The following is a 23,247-nucleotide window of genomic DNA, read 5'->3' as shown; positions in this document are numbered from 1 at the left end:
CTTTTTTTCTTAGTTTTTTACTCCTCTACACGCTCCCGAAGTTTTGCCATTTAATTTGGAAACACCCTGTATATAATGATACAATACAATTTTTTTAAAACTTAAATATAAATAAGTTATAAAATTAATAAAAAATAAAGTTAATTTTTTATATTCTCAAGAAAGTTGATTTGATTTTTAATCATAATCTTATCGAAATTAAGTTGATTTCAATCTCCAAGCTATTTTTCACAGGTGATACAAAGGGCCGAGGCTCTGGATCTGTCGGAACAGGAGCGAGTCGGTAGACTCGTTGAGAGGCTGGAGAACATGAAACGAAACGTGTGCATCGTAACATCGACCAGATCAAACGAAAGACGTAACTGTGGACGTCGATGCTCCGGTGGAGCTCGATGTGTCTGTTCGTGCGCACTCTGCGGCGAAAAGTTCGGCGCGGTGTTAGGGGCGAGCGCGAATCTCTGCAAGGATTGCCGCAAGTACATCTGCCAGAAATGCGGCATCGAGGCCACTAGACTTAATCCATCGAAAGGAAACGACGACGAAAATGATGAAACTACTTCATCGCACGGTTCGTTACGCGTCATGAGATTTGCTCAGGAAAGAACAGGCGTTCAAAGAATCGTTCAAAGATCCCATGGATCCAATGCGCAAAAGCAATTTCTCTGCCGAATTTGCGCCGAGACTAGAGAAATGTGGAAGAAAAGCGGTGCATGGTTCTTCAAAGGCATGCCGAAGTATATTCTACCGGAGAAGAAGGTATACGTGGACGAAGCAAGAATAAAAGTTCGAATAAAGGAGATCAAAAGATTTTTATATCACTATACTAATTCTAAGTCCGATAATGCATTTAAATCAAATGCAGCATCCAAAAAAATATTTTAATTATTTTTTGTTTCTTCGTAACTATTCGAAAATTGCTTCTCGTTAAAAAAAAATGTAATTTATTTTTAATGAGAGAAAAATTCCCGCATTTTTTAATTAAATTCATAAAACAAAATTCCACGAATAATTCGCTTTACAAAAGCTGGAAAACTATATAATTAAATCTACAACGTGATTTATTTACGTAGTTTTTCTCTCGTTATCTATATTTATCTCGTTATCTATATTTTGAAAATGTTTTTTTTAGAAATTCCACGTTAAAAATATTTTTATCCTTTTCTTATCTAAAAAAGTTTAAAATTACTAAATAGCAAGATCAAAGTGTCTTTCTAAATTTTTTTTACATCTTTAAAAATTGCATGTTCAAGTTAGAACTGATTTAGGATGACCAAATCTGATTTAAAAATAATAAAAATAATTAGAGAATTGATCTAGATTTAACTCCTATCTATTAAATCTAATCATCGTATACTGCCACTGCAGATACAACTGAAATAACGAAACATATTGCAATGACACTTACATTTTAAAGCATGATAGAACAGAATTAAACAATATATGGCAATCGAGTTTCAATAATCTCCTCTGTTGATATACATATAGAGACATATATGTATATATCAACAGAAAAAATTATATTGAAATTCGATGGTTATATATTTAATCTTATTAATCCTATTACATGTTTTAAAATGTGAGTGTCATTATATACAGGATGTTCCAAAATTCGCGCATTCGGAGTACACAACATGATGCTTTTATGCTAAAACAAACAACTTTTTTCTTTAGTAAAATTGTGTCCGATCGATAAATAATTTTGCGCTTATTTGTTAACTTCAACCAGCTGCTCTTCTACAAAAACTACTTATCGGACGCAACTTTGCTAAAGGAAAAAGTTGTTTTTTGTGCTAAAACGAACGACTTTTTCCTGTAGTAAAATTACGTTCAATAAATAATTTGTGCGTTTACTCAAATAACTTCAACTTGCTCTTCTGCAAAACTACTTGTCAGACGCAATTTTACAAAAGTTGTTTCTTTTAGCATAAAGTATCATGTCCTGTGACATTCCAAGAATGGATCTAAACACGGAGAAAACCCGCGAAACGCAAGATTGTCACATAGGTAACACCCGTGAAAGCCTCAAGAATATTATCATGTCCTGTATTCCAAATGCGGGAATTTTGGGACACTCTGTATATACATATGTATATATTGGGATATGTATTTTTAAAAAATTAACAATAATAGAATCAAGTTTATTATGATTATTACTGTCATTAGTATAGATAGAAAATAAGAGACAGTTTTTCTTTATACTTATACAAGATACAATAGTATAAATTTTTACATAGGAGCGAGGATGGTGTCGACCTGGTCATAGAACGTCGACATGGACGATAGGTGGTCCATGCAGATCCGTGGACTCAACCGATGCTCAGGATTCCTCATCCGACGATGATGTAACACGACGACTCGCAGTAGCTCGCGGTCATTCACCTACGAATCTATCAAGCAATCGTGAAAGCACTCCTACCAAGCTGACAATTTCGAGTTCTGCACCTAGTACTTCATCCCCGAAAAGTCCTCGAGGAAGGCCAAATGGTCTGTCACCTTCAGGCTATCGCGAAGATGCGAGTTCCGACAGGCTGGACAAGTCCTGCCTTTCGATCGCGTCTCAATGCAACCGACTTTCGCCCACGGGCTCAATCAGCCCTCGCTCAAGGGCAAGTGGCAAAAGCCCGAACGAATTGCAGGTGGAGCAACGCGTATCCTTCGAAGATATTTTCGTAGACGACGAGAAGGCTCATGAGGCGGACGATGATGAGGAAGAAGACACCGAGGAGACTCGCAAAGACACTTCCACATCATTAGACCGGTCGAAGGGCTCTCAGGTACAATCTCTCAGGTAAGGTAAGGATGATAACGAACAGGGTGGAGGTTTGAACTCATGCAAGAAATCGCCATCCCATAGACTGAAAGCGTCTACGATAGCGACGACACCGACCACACCGGTCGAACAATTCCAGACTATGGGAAAGATTCTCCAAGAGAGGAATGCGGAACGGGACGCGAGCAGATCCTGCTCGGGCCAGGACAGCTCCTCCAGCACTCGCAGCAACAGCCAAGTCAAGATGCAAAGAACTCTGGAATATCCACGAGGTCAATAAAAACGTCTTACAATTAGAAGCGATAAAAGAAAATTGCATAGTTATCAGATAAAATAAAATTACAAATAGAAAATAGGTCGAGAAAAATAAATCAAATAAGAAAAAGAATCCTGCTTTAGAGTCGAGCGGGTATATTATTAAATACCTTCGATCGAAAATAGGATTCTTTCTCTTACGAGAATAAAATTCGATCGATCGTCATTCATAATTTGAAAACACACTTTCTGATTAATATAATTCTCATTTTCACATAAAATTTTTGTTATTAATTTTTTTCTTGACTTAAATGAAATATTATATGATTTCACAAAAAAAGAAGGAAGACCATTTTTAGAATACATGATATTCCTCATTAAACATTGAAATTTGTTTTAACAAGAATCTACAGACATAAACAATTAATTAACATTATTAATAATTAAAAAGGAGTTTTAATAAACTAAGAAATGCAAGTGTAACAAAAAATTAAATTAACTTTATGTTTGTGAAAGTTATATAGAAGGCATCGTTGAAATTTGAAATATTAATATAAAAATGATATCGAAAATTTAACAAGAAAAAGTGAAGAAAAGACCATAAAAGAAGTACAGCAATAAAGAACCAATAATTTTGCAGTTTAGTCTAATTTGAAGAAAATCAAACATACTGAATTATTAAAATATGGAAATCGAACAGAAACGGAACAAGATTATGGGACTCTCGAAGTCTCCTTGCGATACGACCCGGCAGATCAGTGCCTCCAGTGCAAAGTGGAACGTGCACGTCGTCTAAGACCCATGGATATCCAAGGTCTCGCCGATCCCTTTTGCAAGCTGAATATACTGCCCGTCGGAAAAGCATCGACGAGCAGACGACTACGAACAAAGACGGTACACAAGACACGCGATCCCGAGTTCAACGAGACGGTGAATTTCTACGGGACAACGGAAACCGATGTAAAAATCAATATTATAACATGGATGTTAATCCGATGGCAAATAACTACATGCTAGAAATTTTTCATGTTAGATCTCGACCGGCAAGGCGTTGCACATCCTAATTATCCAGGACGACCCCTCGGGCCAAGACTTCCTAGGAGAGGCGAGATTTTTTTTTTCATATTAAAAGAAACATTACAAAACATCTCTGCAAGCTCATTATCCAGTATGTTGAATACAGAAGTATGCTTTATATAATTAAACCTGTTAAATTTAATTCATACTATAATTATAATAAATTTAACTTTTTATATTCAATGTGATAAGAAAGCAAACGAAGATAAACGAGATATTCTTTCATTTAAAATAAATATTAATTATTTGTAAAATAAGTTTGTAAAATTAATTTGTATATGCGATAAAATATATGAAATAAATATTTTTATCGACATATATAATATATATATATATATATTATATATTGCAGCATCGATTATTCTGTTGTAGGTGGACAACGAAGAGGAAACCTGGGGTATGTGTTCGAGCGGTCGCGGGAAGATCCAGATAAGTCTGAGCTATTGCACGCGTCGACGTGCACTGCTGGTTACCGTGCACCGTGCTACGAATCTCTTGCCCATGGACAGCAACGGGTTTTCTGACCCATTTGTCAAATTGGCACTCGTCGAAGATGCGACCGACAATCATCGGCAGCAACGGTTCCTAGATTACTCGGCCGCTCGCGCTACTGCCAAAAAGCTGACCGGGAAGAAGATGGCCGGCCGCGGCTTGCAGAGTACGAGCATCAAGAGGAAGACATTGAATCCAGAGTGGAACGAAGAGTTCGTTTTCGCGACTCGCTTGACAGAATTAATGAAGTTGACGCTATGCTTGACCGTGTGGGACAAAGACTTCGGCAAGAGTAACGACTATCTGGGTACTGCGAACATTAATCACTTCATTCCATATCTTTTTTTTTAATTTCTGAGCGGATGTTAAAAATTTACGGTCTTAAAAGGCAGAGAGTACAAAAAGAGTTTTGCACGCGCAATCCGCGTGCAAAAATAATTTTGCCGCCCCAGAAGTGTGTATATACATACTATATACTATAGTTATTTCTATGTAGGAATCGATTAAAAAAAAAAATCATTCTAGAGATATAAACCGTACCTTTTTCTAGTTTAATTCTTTTAGAATTCGTTTAGAACTAAAAAAAGATAGAGTAAATTAAAATTAATATCTATAATATTCATTTTTCTACTAAAATTATCTTCTTTTAGTATTCATTTCTATCAAAATAAATTAACTTTAATCTCTTATGTCCATTTTTTTATGGATTAGCTTTAACTTGCTATCTTTTTCTAGCTAGTTCTAAAATATTAGAAAAAGAGTAAGTTAGATTAAGATTAAAGTCAATCTACATCTTGGTAAAAATAAGTAAAATGAAATTCAAGTTAATTTATATTGATATATTTGAATAGAGAAAGATAATTTTAAAATGAAGACGCTGTCAACATTCAGGAAATTGCAATTTCGTTGTATGTGTACGTCCAAGTATAATTCAATAAATTTCGGCTTCAGCCGCTTCTGGTTTGGCTGTCTGCATATTATGTAACGTGTGTTGCACGTTCGCTAGGTACGTCCTTGCTAAAAAATATATCCGAAATCTCCCGTATTCTATTTGAACCAAATAAATTTACTGTGATATAACAGTAAAATTTAATTTAATTAATATATAAATAAATAGTTTTTATATAATCGTATCTATTTTTATAATCGTGACTAGAAATTAAGATTGAAAAGAATTAGTTTTTTTCTGTCATTTATTTATGTGACTTATTCACTCAAAGTATAAACATTGCTTATCATTTATCTTTCAGAAAAGTTACGTTATCTTCCCTATCTCAAATAAATAAAGAATAGCGATTTTTTCTTTTATTATTACAGCTATAATTACTGATCTAGAATAATTAGAATTCCAAAGTCATCGGTTCCTACAATTAAAGTTTAACGTTAATTATCCGACCTGTATATACATATAATACTATATGCATTTATACAATTTATACAATTTACAGGCGGCCTTATGTTAGGTTGCGGTAGCAAAGGAGCACGTCTTCGACATTGGATAGATGCGATTAAATTCCCGGATCATCGACATTTGGCATGGCACAATCTGGCGGAGATGGACGTACCTATGGAATGATAATTCTATTTCGATAATCGGAAAGCAGGTCAAGATTAAATACACAAACTATGCGGGCTTTATCCACGTGTCATGTGCACTTATACGGATAAACGTACGCATACGCGTATAGTATACTTGGCGCGCGTGTTATCACTTTATGCGTGTAATTTATCGTTGCTCAAAGATTAAATATTATAAAGCATTAAGAGGTTGATACGAAAATAAAGAAGTTGAGAACAGAATGTTATTTTGTCATAATTTGTTAATAATATATTCACATATTTTATTACATATATATATACACACATATATATATACGTAAATACACACACGTACATGTAGAACTCCCCATATAAATGGCCACCTTTTTTATCTCGTAAACTGAGGCACAGACACAATAAATATAATATTAAATTAAACTCTGTTGTAAGCACTGTGATCACCAAGAAAAATTATCTACGTTGATTGACGTGTTACATATCATCTGATCATATATGTAGTCAATCGATGCGGGAGTTGACCACACCGAAATTGAAAAAGTAATAGTCGCCCGCAAAACCTTAAACCGATAATTTGTATTTGTAAAAAAATTTGTTATATCGTTGTACTCGTTAGAACGGACGCTACAACTTTTATTATATTGAAATGTTTATTTTATTGTATAAAAATTGTACATATCTCTCCATTCTCTAACAGATAATTTTTCTAAGTGATTACCGTTTAATTTGATAGCCATTTATACGGAGACACTTTTATATATATAATTTCCTCTTACATTTATAGAAACATAGTTTAAATATATCTTAAACATACCTTAAATATAACAATGTTTTTAATAGAAATAAATTTAATTATCACTCCCAGAAGAATCTTCTTCTGCCTCTCGCAGCCATTTAATGAATGGCTGAACGGCATTCTTTACTTTTGTATGATGCGCGTCCGCATTTTCGTCAGTAGACTCATACCATTCTAAAATCTTTTCTTCAGATAGTATATCGCGATCGTAAAATTGATGCAACAGGTGTTGCGCGTACGGCAGTAACTCGTCGGTTGTACTAACAACGTCTTCTATAGCACGCAAACAGTCTTCCTGCGCGTTTTCATTCTTAATGTAATTCTGAATAATAGTGTTAAAATAGGTTATCATAATTTTCAGATTCTTTTGATAATTCTGATTAGTAACGGCAGTCTTCGTTTCGGAAAGATAGTGTAGTGGCAGACTGAGAATCGCTTTAATGACATTATACGTCACCTCGCGGATAGTGACGTTGTACGCATACCTGGACGAGTTTATTTCTAGAATTAAATTCTCGCAATTGAGTTTATCCTGATAACCACGTAACAAACTATCGATAACTTCGGACAAGAACATATTCATGTCGTCTGGAATTTGAGAATCACATTCCAAAACTTCTTCGTTACTAGACGATTCTGAGGAGCAGTCATCGCAATCAATTACTTCAGCATTTTTAAAGTACAAGAATCCATCGTCAGCCTCAAGATCAGACATTTTAATCTCAGATATACCAGAAGATGTAGATTCGATAATGATATCGACGTATTGACTGCGAGCAGCAATGTCAACTCCAGAACATAATATACATCCATCTATTTGGCTACGATATCTAACAATACAATTCGGAAATAAGATACTACTTTTAATAGTGCAATTGTCTTTGATTCTAACGTTTGAAAAGACGTAAGAATTATCTATGTTAACATTACTACCTATGATGCAATTATCTGCGATTACAGATCTCGCAACTTTAGTTTTATTTCCTAACGAACTATTAGATCCAAGAATACAATCTTTTTCTAATAAACAACCTTTAGCAAAAGTAGCAGTTTCGTGTTTATATGTACTCCGCGGCATACATATAAAGTTCTTCAATAATGGCAGAGCATCAGGAGCAAGAGGAAAACTATGTCTACGCAAAACATCCTGAGTAAGTATATGATGAGCCTTCCATGAGGTAATTGGCAAAGCATAATCCTCTGCATTTAACTGCTGCCAATAAATCCTCGAGTCCAAAATCTCCTCGTTCATCAATACTCCTCGAATAAAATCGTCCATAGTCTAAAAACATAAGAATAGTAAATTATATTTGTTTCATTATTACAAGGGCAAGTCAATAAATTCTTAGAAAATCTGTCAGAGGGCACTCGCAGTGTCATGTCACATTACTTTTTGACAAGTAGCATCTTTCAGCTGATTACTGTCAAATTTTGAACGGAATTCATCGCGTGGTTTCATTTCTGTAGACGATTAAAGCGAAAAACCTTTGTATTTTTTGCAAAATGGAAAAAAACGAGTTTCGTGCAATGATCAAACATCTACATATGAAAGGTTTAACGCCGAAAGAAATCAAAGCCGAGTTGGCTAATGTTTATAGCACATCTGCACTAGCATTTGCGACTGTATACAATTAGGTGAATGAATTTAAACGTGGTCGTACATCCACATGTCATGCACCTCATTCGGAACGTCCAATTGAGGCTGCTACGCCAGAAATCATCGATAAAGTCCACGATATTGTTTTGACTGATCGACGAGTAAAAGTGCGCGAGCTTGTTGAGGCCACAGGCATATCACATGGCACAGCGATTTCAATTTTGCATGAACAATTGGATATGAAAAAGCTGTCGGCAAGATGGGTGCCGCGTTTGCTCACTGTGGACCATAAGCGCGACCGTGTGACGATTTCAAAACAATGTTTGGAGATGTTTCAATGTAATCCAGATGAATTTCTGCGTCGATTCATTACTGTGGATGAAATATGAATCCATTACTTCACACCCGAGACGAAGGAACAGTCAAAACAATGGACTTCATCGGATGAACCAGCTCCGAAGAAGGCGAAGACCGTGAAGTCGGCCGGAAAGGTGACGGCCAGTTTTTTGGGATGCACGTAGTATAATTCATATCGATTACCTTCCGTCGAAGCAAACAACCAATGGTGATTACTACGCAGCCTTATTGGACCGTTTCAACATTTTAAAGAAAAAACGTCCCCATTTGGCGAAGAAGAAAGTGCTCTTCCATCAAGACAATGCACGGGTTCACACGTGTCCGGCACCAATGGCCAAATTCGACAAATTCCGCTACGAATTGCTTCCCCATCCAGCATATTCGTCAGATTTAGCCCCCTGCGACTATTTCCTGTTTCCAAACCTGAAGAAATGGTTCGGAGGAAAGAGATTCACCACCAGAGAGCAGCTCATCGCCGAAACAGAGGCTTATTTTAAAGGGTTGGACAAATCATATTATTCCGACGGTTTGAAAGAGTTGGAGAATCGTTGGATCAAGTGTATCGAGCTGAAAGGAGACTATGTTGAGAAATAAAAAATGAATCGATAAAAAAAATCTGCTTTACTATGTTTTTCTAAAAACTTATTGACTTACCCTCGTACATATAATTAAAAATAATTATGTTAATATTATAAAATAATTCTATTGATATTTTAAACAAAAAGCAATTCAACTTGTTTTACTTACTTGAAAGTCAAAGTTGTCAGCAAAGAGTGGCAAAACAGATGGTGAACACAAGTAGATATGAGTATCCAAGTAACAAGAATTAATTTCTACTTCATTATGATCAAGAAACCAGTTTAATTCTAGCTTTACTTTTTTCTCACTGTTCTTCAATTTAGTGTAATACAGAATTTTATTAGTGCTTTTGTCTGACACAACTAGAGACGCTTCCTCATTCAGATAAGAATCCTTCATCGAACCAAAGTTCCGTAATACCATAGTCATAGTTGTTCCCTTATCCTTCTCAGCTTTCATACGATGAACATTGAATAAAATTTTAAGATCTGTATTGGTAAAGGCGTTCCCACGAATCAGTATGAAGTATCCTCTGATCCATCCTTTTGTATCAATATCTCGCAAAGCATCTCCGAGTGATCTGCAGCCATCGGAAATGATCAAAGAGATCGTAATGTCTTTGTAAACCCTTTCCTTGGTATATTTTTTCAGCAGATCTATGTGACTGCTGCAATAAAGGAATACCTCTTGTATCTTCGACTTCATCAACGTTTCTATCATGTAATCGAAAAGTGGTATGTTTATCACGGGCATTAGAATGCTCGGAAATATATTTTGCGCTGGATTTAAACTTGTTGTAAAATCATCCGCAAGAATAACGGCTTGTAGAACGTCCTTCTTACACATTTTCGTATTCATGGTCTTGTATCCACAATAATGCACTGGCGTATGGATTTATGGATCAGTAAATTATCAAAATTTAGGCGATTGTTACGAACACGTGAGAATTCTTAATTCTAATAGTTTCACGAAGGAATTGTAGTTAGACAGAATACTTATCCCGATATACAATACTTGTCTGTCCGCATTGCTTTTACATTTAAAGGGTGATCTTCTTCGACATAAAATAGTCCTTGCTTCGGATTAGAGCGGACAGGACAGTATTTAAAAGGAGAAAAATATTTGGACCACTGCTCTATTGATTGGATACCGTATTAACCGCAATTCACTGCAATTAACCGTATTGAGAGTATCGAGACACAAAACGTAATCTATTATAATATGTCGTAATCTATTATATTATATGTCGTTATATATAACATAACGACATATTGACTTCGTCGCCATATTGAAAATTAGACACTAGCACCTCTGAACTTAAAAGACAAAACTACTTATATATAAATTACTGGTAAGTTACATAATTTATCCTACTAAGATAACTTTTAAATTAGTATTTTTTATAATTTTTACTATTTAAAAATTGTCGATTCATATATTTTTTTATAAATAATGCGAGGAAATTTCACTATTTTTATAATTAATATTTATTAACTAATTATAGAAACTATTATATTGATCGACTTTCTAATAAAAGCTTTTACCGACAGTAGAGAAGAGAATGTAATAATGCTTCCTATAGATTCAGGGATACTAGTGTCTAACAATTGACACCAGCAGGCATCAGTTGGCAAGTTGACAGTTGACTCCGATTGGAGTGGATCGGAGTGATCGGCGTGTCTCGCCAGTTCTCGTCTCTCGAACGGCGTCTATTCGTACAGAGAGACACGTGTTGTGGTTCTTTTCTCTGGAGTATTTAGCAAATAGTGTGGTTTATGATAAACGACTCTGATTTTTTAATTCGACAAGATAATGGCAAAATTAAAAAAAACTCTGCAGGACATACAAACGCCTGCCGTACAAAGTACGAAAACATCCATCGTGAAGGTAATCGAGTTTTTGTTATTTCTTAAATAATGTGATGTTTAATAAATCTCTTTAATTCTTTTATTTTACATTTTGAATTTATGAAAATATACAAGATTGTTTTGAATTTTGTTTTAGAAACAAAGAAATCGAAGGAAAAAGAAAGCTAATATAGAATCATTGAATAATATAGATAAAAATAATTTAAACAAACTAAGTGTATCTAATGAGATAGCAAAGGATATATTTACAGATACGCAAAATAATAAAAGAAAAAGATCGCGTGGTTCTAAGAATAAACTTAATGCAAAATATACAAAAAATTTTGATGGTCCAACAAAATATCCAAAGGATAATAAAAATAACTTAAAGAAACTAAATACATTTAATGCAATAGCAAAGGATACATTTACAAATATGCAAAATAATAAAAGGAAAAAGTCATATGATTCTAAAAATGAACTTGATGCAAAATATACAGAAAATTCAGATTCTCTAACAAAATATTCAAAGAATAATAAAAATAATATAAAGAAACTAAGTATCTCTAATGAAATAACAAAGGATATATTTACAAATATGCAAAAAAGTAAAAAGAAAAAACTACGTGATTTAAAAAAAAATAAACTTGATGCAAAATATATAGAAAACGCAAATGCTCCAACAAACTATCCAAAGGATGATAAGAAAACAATATCAAAAGTACAAAATAACTCAAATATTAAAATAAAATGTGAAAAAAATAAAAAACGAAAACAGGACATGAATCTTAATCCTACAAATAAGAATGATGTAAGAATCAATGAAGACGATGAAGATGATTCTTCAGAAGATAATGGAAGCAAAAGCATTAAAAAAAAAGAAGAAAAGCTTAAAAAATTACAAATGGAGGTAAAAGATCTTAAGTTTATGATGAGCAAATTAATTGAAGGGAACAATGAAGAGAATATGAAACAGATGTCGACTAAAGTAGAAACACAGCAGATACAATCTGATATATTAAAGCTGAACAAACATAAAATAAATATCAAATATTTAAAAAAAATGCTCGAAAATAAATTGCAAGTAACGAAAGTTACACAATCTACTCTAAGAGATAAAAAACTTACTCTGAGAGATAGAATGCAAATGCAGTTAAAAGCATCCAGATTCAGGTTTATAAATGAGACATTGTACAATAATGACAGTTCACAATCTAAACATTATTTTCAAAAAGAACCTGATAGTTTTATGGCTTATCACGCAGGATATAAACAGCAAATTGAACAATGGCCGATAAATCCACTGGATGTTATAATATCATCAATTAAAAAATTGTATATTATACCTTAACCTTAAACGAAATTTATGCAAGTGTGAATGTCTAATAATGTCTTAATAATTGCAGGCCAACAGACAATGCAATCGCTGATTTTGGATGTGGTGAAGCCCGGCTCGCAGCTTCTGTTCCTCATACAGTACATTCGTTTGATTTCATTGCTCTAAATGACAAAGTGAAAGCTTGTGATATGATTCATACTCCATTATTAATGAACAGCGTCCACGTTGTTGTCTTTTGTCTCTCCTTAATGGGATCTAATCTTAATGATTATATAATAGAAGCTAACAGGGTTCTTAAAAACAAGTGAGTATTAATGGTATTCTTGATTGATATGATGGCAATATAATATAAGAAATTAATTACTTTTATATCAACTTAGTGGGATCTTGAAAATAGCCGAAGTCGAAAGCAGATTCGAGGATGTAAAAGATTTTATAAGATTACTACGCCATTATGGTTTTAAAAATACATGGAAAGACTTATCTCATAACCTGTTTTATTTTATGGATTTTAAGAAAGACGAAGATATAAGCATGAAAAGAAAAAATCTTCCTCCAATTACATTGAAATCATGTGCATATAAGAAGCGATAACATTTTGTTGTATTGTTAATAATGTGTGTATTATAGTAATATTATTGAAAAATATTTCATTTTTCACAGAAGTCTTTTATATAAAATATTCTGTACTTTGTTGATATTACGAAGTAATAAATGTATCAAATATTGTTTGGATAATTACGCTATGTGTTTGCTTAAACAATATGCTATTCTTTGAAATACATTGCTTCATTAGATACAAATTGTAGTTGTAAGAAAGAAAAAAGATTTAGGTCGAGAATTTAAGATATCAAATGTTAGGCGGGATAACGAGGAAGATTAAAAATGGAGTTTTATAAATTTGAGAATAAAAGATACAGACATTTATTGTGAAGTAATTTTTACTTCAAATTTTCTTTTTTATTTTTTTAATATCATGTATCATCCAAAATTCTTAACATTACTCTTATTATAGTCAATTGCAATTATCATAACAATTCAGAATTTCATAGTGATTATGATTTTGATAACTGCAAATTTCTTTATTTAATTTAATACTCTACATGATATGAGAAATTTTATGTAACATAATTTAATCACTGGTTTAATCACTGGTCTCTTAAGATGCATTGATTAATTATTACATGTGTTTGTAACAAAAATAAAATCGTATCTGATAAAAGACAAATTGACAGTTTACATAAAAAATAATTACATAAGATTACATAGAATAATACTAAATACAGTTATATTGTTATTTACGTGATATAACTTGTTCTTATTCTTCGCATAACAAAAAAGACATATTGTTGCTTTATTCAATTTAATCCGTTTGATTCAGAAGTGATTCAGAGATTCCCAAACTCATAATTGCTGCATGATAGACATGAATTTTTTACACCAAGAAGAAATATAAGTTAAACATTTTTAACCAATTTCAAAACTGTTTTACAGATTTGTAAATTCCTCTTACATTTATTTGTCATGATCTTTTGGAATAACATTTAAGAATAAAAAAATATTGATAAAAAAAGAATAGATTCATCTAATCGAGTTTGAGAAATCCTGATATTTATCTCCCGAATTGATATAGATTTTACACTTTAGTGTGCATTAACATTTATTATTTTCAATTTATAAACTGATATCGCTATTAGGATAATGAAATAAATGGCTGAGATACGAGACTAGTGTGTGAGCTTCATTATTCACTGTGTGACAAAATAAAATACTTAAAAAACATACTTCGTATATGTGCGAATATCTTACAACCTACATAGCGCAATGCAACACACGGATCTATGATTATATAATATTATATGTAATAGTAATTGCTATACTATCAAATGATATATCCTATTATAACAAAAGATAATTACATGGAGAATGTGCTATAATATTATTATATAAGTTGTAATGATCTTTGCAATCAGGGCGTCGCAAACAAGTGTGTACTGCACAAATGCGCAACAAGAGGGAGGGTTGCCAAATTAAATTTGAAAAATCAATTCTCTATTCCTGTAACTGCATATGCTCGCTTCTGTCAGATTTAATTTCTTTTAAAATCGCTATCATAAAATTGCAATGCTATTAAAATCTTTCAGTACATACAGAGTTATTTTAGCACCAGAATACTGATCATATAACATTTTCCCTATGGCGAAAATGTGAAAAATGGAAAATTGCTCTGTGACTTCAATGACAAAAACTTGCATTTTTATAATTCCGCTCTAAAAAAAGTTACAATATCCTACAAAATAGAACAAAAATAAAAAAATTATGCCTTTTCTAAAGATATTATAAAGTTATCTTTAAAAATAGCTTATTTAAAAGATTGATAAATAAAAATATTAAGAGAAACCGCAAAATCCTCTTTGCACAAAGACACCGTATATGTTAGCGACGGCCCTGTTCATAATATTAATATTACAATGTTAATTATGCTTTAGCATAAACACATTTCTAAGTGTCGAACACAGTAATTTAAAATCGCATTAATCAACTAATATTAATCTATACATATGTGTAAAATTTCATTAAAATGTAATTAGTAAAGAATGAAAAACTCTTTAAAATATCTGCAGAAGTATCATTCTATTTTCATTTGAACACAAAATATTTAGAAATAATACCTTACCGCACTAAACAGTGCTAATAAAAGTTTATGTTAATTATTTATACATGCATTATAGAAATTTCACGTGCTTTACATTTTCTTGACTAGATATTATAAGTCTTACTAAATGTATTGCTTTATTATTCTTAAAACAATCTATTTTTGTGTTAAATCATAAAATATATTTATTAGAGTTCTGAAAAATGTACATTATATGATTTATATTAACGTAAAACTTTAGGAAGCCCTAATTTGTTTAGTAAGTTAAGTAAGTTAAAAAGCCATTTAAAAAATTATTTAAAAGATGAATTAATATAAATGTGATACAAAATGTTTCATAGACATGTACATACAATTGTAACAAAATGATTATATTATATACATAAAGAGTGTTTCGAAATTCACGAATCAAAATACTATAGCAAGGAAGTTTTCGAAAAAAATAAGTTAAAAAATATTTACCATTTTTTATTCCGAGTCGTAGTTCTAGAAATAGAAAGTTTAAAACTGACTAATTACAGATTACGATTACGAAACAGCTTTCCGTGAGTTATTACGTGCGATCACTAACACTGTCGATGCGCGACTCACGGACAGACAGCCATTTAACCATAATTTATAATTAATTAGTTTTAAACTTTTCTATCTCAAAAGCTACTGCTGGAAACAGAAAATAGTAAATATAATTTATTTTTTCGAAAACTTTGATATGATATGTGATGTGTGTATGTGTGTGTGCGCGCGCGCGTGTGTGTGTGTACTTTTCACACGTGATTCCTTTTATTTGCACAATAAGTAAAACTTTATGCAGTGCATAACAAAATCACATTACCTAAAAAATTTAACGTTGGATTCACATTTTCTGTTAAGAATATGACTGGTTCATAGTCCGTTATTATTTTAAGATCGTCTTATATAATGTCTTAAGATGCCAATACGGCCCTGTGATGGGTTTGTGACATCATAAGACTACTTAAAACGATTTTAAATATAAGAACGATTGATGAATATCGCCTTATGATTATCAAATTTTAAGAATATGGCAATCTAATAATTAACATTTAATTTAATAAATATCACAAAATTAATTTGGATTTTTATATTTGTCTTTCTATTAAAATTTATACCTTTCTCACAATATTTTAATAATTTATAACCTTTAAAACATTAATTAATTATAGGAAATAGATAATTTTTTAATTTGATCAAGAATCGTAACATGTAATACATGTTATATTTTTAAGGGTTTTCATATCTTGTAAAACGATAAAATTAGCCTTATTAAGTACAATATATATTTATATCTATCAATTATATTGTTGATGTAAATGTACTATTATGTTTTGTCATTAATTAAAACTATGTAAAATTCAAAATAACACAAAACTATTATATATGTATACTTCGATATCAAGTAATTAAATATTTTGCGACTCACTTTAGACATAATTTTCTAATGTGTTTTTGTATCAAATTTATAATTAAAGTTTTAATTTTTTATAGAAAAGCAAAATTGATCACAGTTTTCCGAATTATGCATTTAAATGATTTATTATAATACTATTTTCAAAAAATAGAAAATGTCTGAAGTAAACATTTCGGACATTGTTATTAATATAAAATTATTGTATATAAGTATGTAAGACTTCGTGAAATATTAAGTGAATATTAAGAAGAAACTACTGTGATATGGCAAAAATAAAACGTATCTGAACACGATAAGAAAATTGATGCATGGAAAGGAACATATAAAATGATATGTAACTTAACGAATGCTACTCATTCACACGACATTTATGAGATCAAAGTATATATGACCTGTATAATTTGCACTATAAGAATACGATATTAGTATAAATATATTTTTGACATATTAATACTTTTAACAAATTTGGTTATGTTTTAATGCCAATGTAGAATACGTTTCTAATACTGCGTTTATCTATTGCTGTATAAATTACACATTTTATTTATGCCTGAATTATGCCTGTTTTGAAATTGATTAATCAATCTGTCTTAGGAATCTTGTAATTCTCTTATGTAATACTAGTTGCAAATATTTTGTTTGTGACAGTGATAGTTTCCTATGTAAATTTACAGGTACTAATTATGCACATGCACAATGGAAACATTACTCTGTTGCTAAGTATGTACCAGTTAGATAATAGTTCTAAACTGATGACGCATCATACGGTCACTGGCGGTCTGTACTCCTTGTTAACGACATAAAACTTGTGTTTCTTACCAAACAAACCCCATATCACGGCAACATTCTCAATAATTATATTGAATGGAATAGTGGATAATGCACCGCATATACACAGCATAAATCGGGCAACACCAAAACGATATAAGGAAAATGATTTAACTACTCCAAACACATACATATAGATATTTACTGCACCGATAAACGCACAAAGAAAGTCGATCAACGGCGGGCAAGTGATCGGACACAATCCGGCCAAAACAATGTTAGAAGTGGAAAGAGGCATCGTTACCCACGAGTAACACGAAATACCCAGCAACAACTTCTTTCTCAATGGAATCGCTTTGGAATGCACAACAAGTAATATACCTTGCAGCCATCTTTTTCTCTGCTGAACAAAGTCCCACAGAGAAAACGGCGATTTTTCCCACATTTCGCCATCCACAAAATTGAACGTATATCCCTGGGAAAATGCCTTCATTGCAAAGAAACAATCTTCTGCAACAGATCCGTCTAATCCATTATTAAACGAAACGTGTTTCTCTGCTCCCATCTGAAATACATATTCATAGAAAAACCTAATGTAAAATAACAAAAGACAAAACAGATGTATCTGTAAATATGTCACTACTTTAATATGTTAAGGTAGTGACGATATATATATATATATTTACATTTTTATTACATATAATTAAGATAACAGCAATGTATGTATATGTATACATATTGTGTGTATGTGTGTGTAAGGAAAGATGATATACTATCTTCTACAATTTATAAATTTGTCATGATTAGAAATTACCAGTAATTACCTGTGTGATAACATAGGACCCTTTCATGCTAAAAAATGGCCTGTGAAACATGGTAAACTGTAATCTTAGCTTTCCCATATCATCTGCTACTCTGAAGCTATCGGCCAAGGTCGTAATCCAATTAACAACATCCTCATTAGCATATGTAATCAACCCTTGGCCAAATTGATGTTTCCCATCCAGTACAAAGTTCAATATGCCGCGAACAGAATTTTCAGTCATCAGAGTCTCTTCATCGAGATGAACAATCCAATCGTGATCAGCCAATTCATTTACTGAGCTTTCGAGGCAGTATTGTAAAGCACGAGCCTTAAATAAGGCACCACTACTTGTGCGATAATTCGGTGGGACGACAACTTCTCGCACCCTGCGATGCGGCGTTAATCCTATTGGCTTATCGCTCACTACTTCTATTTGGAAGTTTTCAAGACCAGCCTCTATGCATTTATCTAAATTTCTCTTCACATTCGCCTTTACTAATTGCGGATAATCCCCGCGAGTCACTATTCTTATACAGATAAATGGTGCAAGCAGAGGTGAGCCTTTTAAGATTACTTTATCAGGGAATGCATTGTATATCGTTAATCCTATAAAATTGAATAACACTTGTGGCAAGGAGAGAAACGTCACTGTGCGTAACAGGTACAAAGTGATTGCACCAATAATGCCATATCTTGTCCATGGATCGATTTCTTCCTTCTTATCCGTGTTCCACCGAAGGCCTCCGGATACAAATTCAAATACTAATATGACCACGAGCAGCAGACAGCAGTGCAAAATGTGTTTTGTTATACTGTTCAACATTATTCCTGCAAATTATAAAAAAAATATGTAATAATTAATAATTAATAATTAAGCAACATAGCTTTCCAACAAGATACACAGATGACACAGTACATCACTTCATCTTTGTTTAACATTGTTTGTTTAACAATTCACATAATAATGAAATTACTTGGAGTCGTTTCAAAATACAATCATAGGATTATAAGTTATCTTCAATAAAAGTTTATCTAGTTACACGAAGAAAATGTACTTACATCAAAATATTAAGCTGCTGAATCTATCTTAATAACATTTCAATATACAATATCAATATATAATATTAATGAAATTTTTATATCAATATACAGACTATTGATAAATTAAGATAGATTCAGCTTAATATTTTTCATCTCAGTTTAAAATATTCCATTGTATCTTAGTTTTAAGCGATATCAAGTCATTGACTATTGTAAATCTATCCTATATTTAGCACTAATTGTAAGTTCAGCTTCAATATAAGTCTGTAGTATAATGTACTGACAGGATAGGCTTGATTCCAAAGCAACTCCTTATTTCTTTTTCAACAAAAAAAACTTTTAAAAATTTAAAATTGATAAAGAACAAGGATATAATGATTTATTGTGTTACACTGTATCTGTATCTCTTGCTGAATATCAATCATATAATTTTTTCTCTAGAGTGGAAAAGTGAAAAGTGAAAATTTGTATGTATACATATATGCATGTACATGAGTACATATACATACAAAAAGCTTTGTTTTCACATTTCTTAGCCTAAGGAAAGTTACTCCCTGGAAAGCATAAATGATGTACGATCATACACAATCGAAAGAACGATAATTTTCTCATTTTATGTAAAATGTAAATATATCACTTGCTATGCCGTGGAATTTCAGAGATCGCGTTTCGTAATCGTGACAGTTCTCATTAACCTAAATTATCTCAGTCGTGCTCGGTAAATAACGTGAATAATATTTTCAAACTTCGCAGGAAAATTGATCCGGCCTTCAATCGTCATACAACACGCGCGAATGCGTAATGCATCAATGCATACACACGCAACATTGCCGCACGTACATCCGATCGGCTGAATTGCCACTAGAGATATGTGACTCGAAGAATTGCAAAATTAAAATTAGTTCACACAACATGACTCACAATGTGACCCTTGAACAGATACTTAGCAGACGCTTGCGATAACGAGGTGTGACGAGGAGCGACCTCGAATTTTTGCAAGTAAATGTAGATGTGCTTGGAAATTATATTCCGCTTGATCATGACTTAAAATACCGATCGCAAAGTCCAAACATCACCGCTGTGTTAGCACGTTCGAACGAGTATCACAACATTCTGCAAATTCTCGTAGAATTTAACGGGTGGAAGTCGCGGGAGGGAGGGAGAGAATGCGTCTCATCTATTGACGGTTATCGGCGATAACGCAGTACACACTATACACGTATAACCTTGCTGATATCGCACTTTGTCTCGCGAATGATTTGTAGCGTATTGTGCGACGGGCCGCGCGGCGTAAACGTCGAGCACGGTCTCGAGAATCAAGCGGAATGAAGCGGAATCAGGTGGAAATTATATACGGATGTGTTGCTCTTTGACCGTTGGCATCCACGGTCGCGCTCCGATTAGCTCCGGTTAGCTCCGGTCGTACCTGCGTGACGGGATCCGAGAGATGGCTGGATTTTCAGACGTGCGTGATAATCGCGAACGCGCCGGCTTTGCCCATTGCCTGCGAGGACGGTCGAATTGGGTGGACTCAGCACTTCATTACATCGGCGGCGCGCGTTTTCATAATTTTCACGCGCACTGTCTGACACATGCACGCATCCGCATTACACAAATACACACAACTATCACACTGCTCGCAGCAACTCGCAACAGCTCAACATTACGCGCGAGGGTTCAACGCACCGATTTGTTTGGTTTTTTTTTCTTTTATTGCCGTCGAGTGATCCTCGAGCCTCGAGGAACGGAGGCCGACTGCGTCCGACCAATCGACTCTTTCGAGCATCAGCAACTTCTGTCGAGTCGACAACTCGAGGTTTGTTCGCGTCGCAAGATCCAACATGCTCCAACATGCTCTACCATAGCTCCTACTCACTCTATCAAGCGCGTTGGAGTGAGTAGGAGCATATTGGAACGTGTTGGAGTATGCGACACGAACAAACCTTCGGTGTGCGATCTACTTCACGCTGTAAACGTTTTGAAGCATGCTCTGATTGGTCAATTTGTAAAATTCTTCCTTCTGATTGGTCAATGAAGCATTTACAGCATTAAGGCTGAAAACCTCTGCACAACGCATAACTCCAGATCTACAATAGGTGTTTTAAGTCGTAAGAAATTGACCAATTATAGTCGAATTCGAGGAGAATAATCGACTATGATTTGTCCATTTCTTATGGCTTAAAGCTTAAAACTCTATTGTAGATCCGGAGTTAAAAGCATAAGAAAATCAATCAATCAGAGTCTTTTATTTTATGGAAAGGAAGGACATTGATTGATTCATTTTATGAATAAATATTTTTCGCAATAAATTATTCGCAGATTCTCATTAATGTCAGATTTTGAACATTCTTATTTAAAACAAGTCAAAGTAAAAATCGATAGAATTATTTGTTTAAAAGTTATAATTTCTTTATAAGTGGGACATATATAATATGTCTTAGAGTCCTAGAAGTACGAAAGAGATCTCTGCCCAGTAAAAAATTTTTTATACATCAATATGTATAAATATGTATAAACATATCTAAACACGAATAAATATTCATAATAATTATTCATGAAATATATCCATCTTTCTTTCTTTTATAAAATTATTTTTTAGTGTATTAAAAATAATAATAATATTGAGAAAACATAAAAAATAATTAATGGGACAATTTTCGCATTGTTTGTTTTAGAAAAAATAAAGTTTGGAAAAATGCAAACAAATTTGCTCATACATAACTATGTATAATTTTATATGCAATTATATATGTGTGAGCAATTCTTTTACATTTTTCCTTGATTTGAACTTGATTTTTTCTAAAACAAACGATGCGAAAATTTTCCTTTTAATTATTTTTTATGTTTTCTCATTATTATTAGTATTTTTAGTACACTAAAAAGTAATTTTACAAATGAAAGAAGGATGTATGAACATGTACGGACATATCTCATACATAATTACATATGTTTATGAATATTTATGTATGATTGTACATATTTATATATATTCATGCATGAAAAATTTTTTACCGGGTGTCCTCATGAGCATTTTGAAAAAACCACTTGATCAGTCACGTGTGACGCAATTGGAGAATAAGAATTGCAAACTAAAGATTAGAATTTGACCAGTAAGATAATTTTAATTTTAATCCGTTCCATTCTGACTGTATGAATTACAATCTTTAATTTACAATCCTCAATCTCCAATACGCGAAGTGTGACACAAGTCTAGCTTAAAGATGTTCAAAAGACACAAGTTCCTTTTAATAAAGGTTGTTTCTTTTGATGAAATCTACCATTTCCTAAAGTTTGTTCCTAAAGGTCTTAACACTTCTGATATAATAAACTTAGAAATTAGAAAAAATAAGGTCTCCTTACAATCAAAATAGTAAAATAAAGGGCATAAAAAAAGAATCGAGCGTGGGAATTGATACGTAAAGATAATTAATAATTTAAATAGTACATTTAATACATTTAATTAAATAGTATATTTTTTAATACATTTAATTAAACTATACATTTGCTTTATACATGTTGCGGCTCATTTTTATGCCTCCTTCAGAGCATAGAAGAAATATACCGAGTTATAGATATAAATTTGTCATTCTTTGGCCGTTGAGTCACTTCTAGAAGATTATAAATACATCACTCACAGACAGTTGGAAGATCAAGTCTGAATATACTAATAATTAATTATATACTAATAATAAATAAATAATGAACAATAAATAAATCAGTCAATAAATGCAAACTATATCTTATAAAAGTTTAAATGAAAGTAACTAATCATCGATATCGTAAACGGAATTGTAGAAAAAATTATAAATATACAAAGAACACAGTCAAAATATTATAAGAGTAACATCAATAACGAATCAATAAAAAATATTATAAAAAAATAAG

The 23,247-nt window shown here is 32.6% G+C and overlaps 4 protein-coding genes across 8 annotated transcripts in view; 2 read left to right on the top strand and 2 right to left on the bottom strand.

Annotated features, from left to right (window-relative positions):
* The window catches only part of LOC108724904 (rabphilin-3A), a 15,928-nt gene extending 9,530 nt beyond the window's left edge, over nt 1-6,398 (top strand). The window contains exons 5-11 of one of the 2 annotated variants that reach the window (XM_018451606.1): nt 235-756; nt 2,235-2,774; nt 2,855-3,042; nt 3,726-3,985; nt 4,059-4,210; nt 4,475-4,901; nt 6,043-6,398. In XM_018451606.1, the coding sequence (XP_018307108.1) occupies nt 235-756; nt 2,235-2,774; nt 2,855-3,042; nt 3,726-3,985; nt 4,059-4,210; nt 4,475-4,901; nt 6,043-6,170 (2,217 nt within the window). In that variant the 3' untranslated portion in view covers nt 6,171-6,398. Of the gene's footprint in view, nt 1-234; nt 757-2,234; nt 2,775-2,854; nt 3,043-3,725; nt 3,986-4,058; nt 4,211-4,474; nt 4,902-6,042 lie in introns of those variants that run through there. The other variant, XM_018451614.1, reaches the window with a different exon arrangement.
* A 594-nt stretch (nt 6,399-6,992) lies between these two features.
* On the bottom strand, nt 6,993-10,750 carry eIF2Bepsilon (eukaryotic translation initiation factor 2B subunit epsilon). Its single transcript, XM_018448103.1, has 2 exons — nt 9,649-10,750; nt 6,993-8,229 (listed from the first exon to the last, which is right to left on the bottom strand). Exons 1-2 carry the CDS (start codon nt 10,336-10,338, stop codon nt 7,000-7,002), a joined length of 1,920 nt encoding a protein of 639 aa, XP_018303605.1. The 5' UTR covers nt 10,339-10,750; the 3' UTR covers nt 6,993-6,999.
* Nucleotides 10,751-11,178: 428 nt separating this feature from the next.
* LOC108723173 (ribosomal RNA-processing protein 8) lies at nt 11,179-13,260 on the top strand. Its single transcript, XM_018448719.1, has 4 exons — nt 11,179-11,367; nt 11,485-12,662; nt 12,734-12,970; nt 13,047-13,260. Exons 1-4 carry the CDS (start codon nt 11,293-11,295, stop codon nt 13,258-13,260), a joined length of 1,704 nt encoding a protein of 567 aa, XP_018304221.1. The 5' UTR covers nt 11,179-11,292.
* A 4,003-nt stretch (nt 13,261-17,263) lies between these two features.
* egh (beta-1,4-mannosyltransferase egh) lies at nt 17,264-21,119 on the bottom strand. Of its 4 annotated transcripts, none has more exons than XM_018448334.1 (3): nt 21,049-21,119; nt 18,341-19,149; nt 17,264-18,081 (listed from the first exon to the last, which is right to left on the bottom strand). In XM_018448334.1, exons 2-3 carry the CDS (start codon nt 19,142-19,144, stop codon nt 17,509-17,511), a joined length of 1,377 nt encoding a protein of 458 aa, XP_018303836.1. In that variant the 5' UTR covers nt 19,145-19,149; nt 21,049-21,119; the 3' UTR covers nt 17,264-17,508. The 4 variants fall into 4 exon arrangements, with proteins under 4 accessions (XP_018303836.1, XP_018303861.1, XP_018303854.1 ...); XM_018448359.1 differs by lacking the exon at nt 21,049-21,119 and adding an exon at nt 20,789-20,961; XM_018448352.1 differs by lacking the exon at nt 21,049-21,119 and adding an exon at nt 20,284-20,329.
* Nucleotides 21,120-23,247: the final 2,128 nt, after the last annotated feature.

Source organism: Mycetomoellerius zeteki, unplaced genomic scaffold (genome assembly GCF_001594055.1).
Source record: "Mycetomoellerius zeteki isolate Tzet28-1 unplaced genomic scaffold, Tzet1.0 scaffold106, whole genome shotgun sequence".
Taxonomy (NCBI): Eukaryota; Metazoa; Arthropoda; class Insecta; order Hymenoptera; family Formicidae; genus Mycetomoellerius; species Mycetomoellerius zeteki.
This window is presented reverse-complemented; position numbering and strand designations above follow the sequence as displayed.

Bases quoted from the DNA above. Each gene is read 5' to 3' on its own strand.
- LOC108723173 (XM_018448719.1), top strand. From the start codon at position 11,293: ATGGCAAAATTAAAAAAAACTCTGCAGGACATACAAACGCCTGCCGTA. The intron at 11,368-11,484 runs GTAATCGAGTTT...ATTTTGTTTTAG, and splicing joins CGAAAACATCCATCGTGAAG to AAACAAAGAAATCGAAGGAA. The intron at 12,971-13,046 runs GTGAGTATTAAT...ATATCAACTTAG, and splicing joins AACAGGGTTCTTAAAAACAA to TGGGATCTTGAAAATAGCCG.
- eIF2Bepsilon (XM_018448103.1), bottom strand. From the start codon at position 10,338: ATGAATACGAAAATGTGTAAGAAGGACGTTCTACAAGCCGTTATTCTT. The intron at 8,230-9,648 runs GTAAGTAAAACA...TTATGTTTTTAG, and splicing joins CTGACAACTTTGACTTTCAA to ACTATGGACGATTTTATTCG.
- egh (XM_018448334.1), bottom strand. From the start codon at position 19,144: ATGTTGAACAGTATAACAAAACACATTTTGCACTGCTGTCTGCTGCTC. The intron at 18,082-18,340 runs GTAATTACTGGT...TATGTATTTCAG, and splicing joins GGTCCTATGTTATCACACAG to ATGGGAGCAGAGAAACACGT.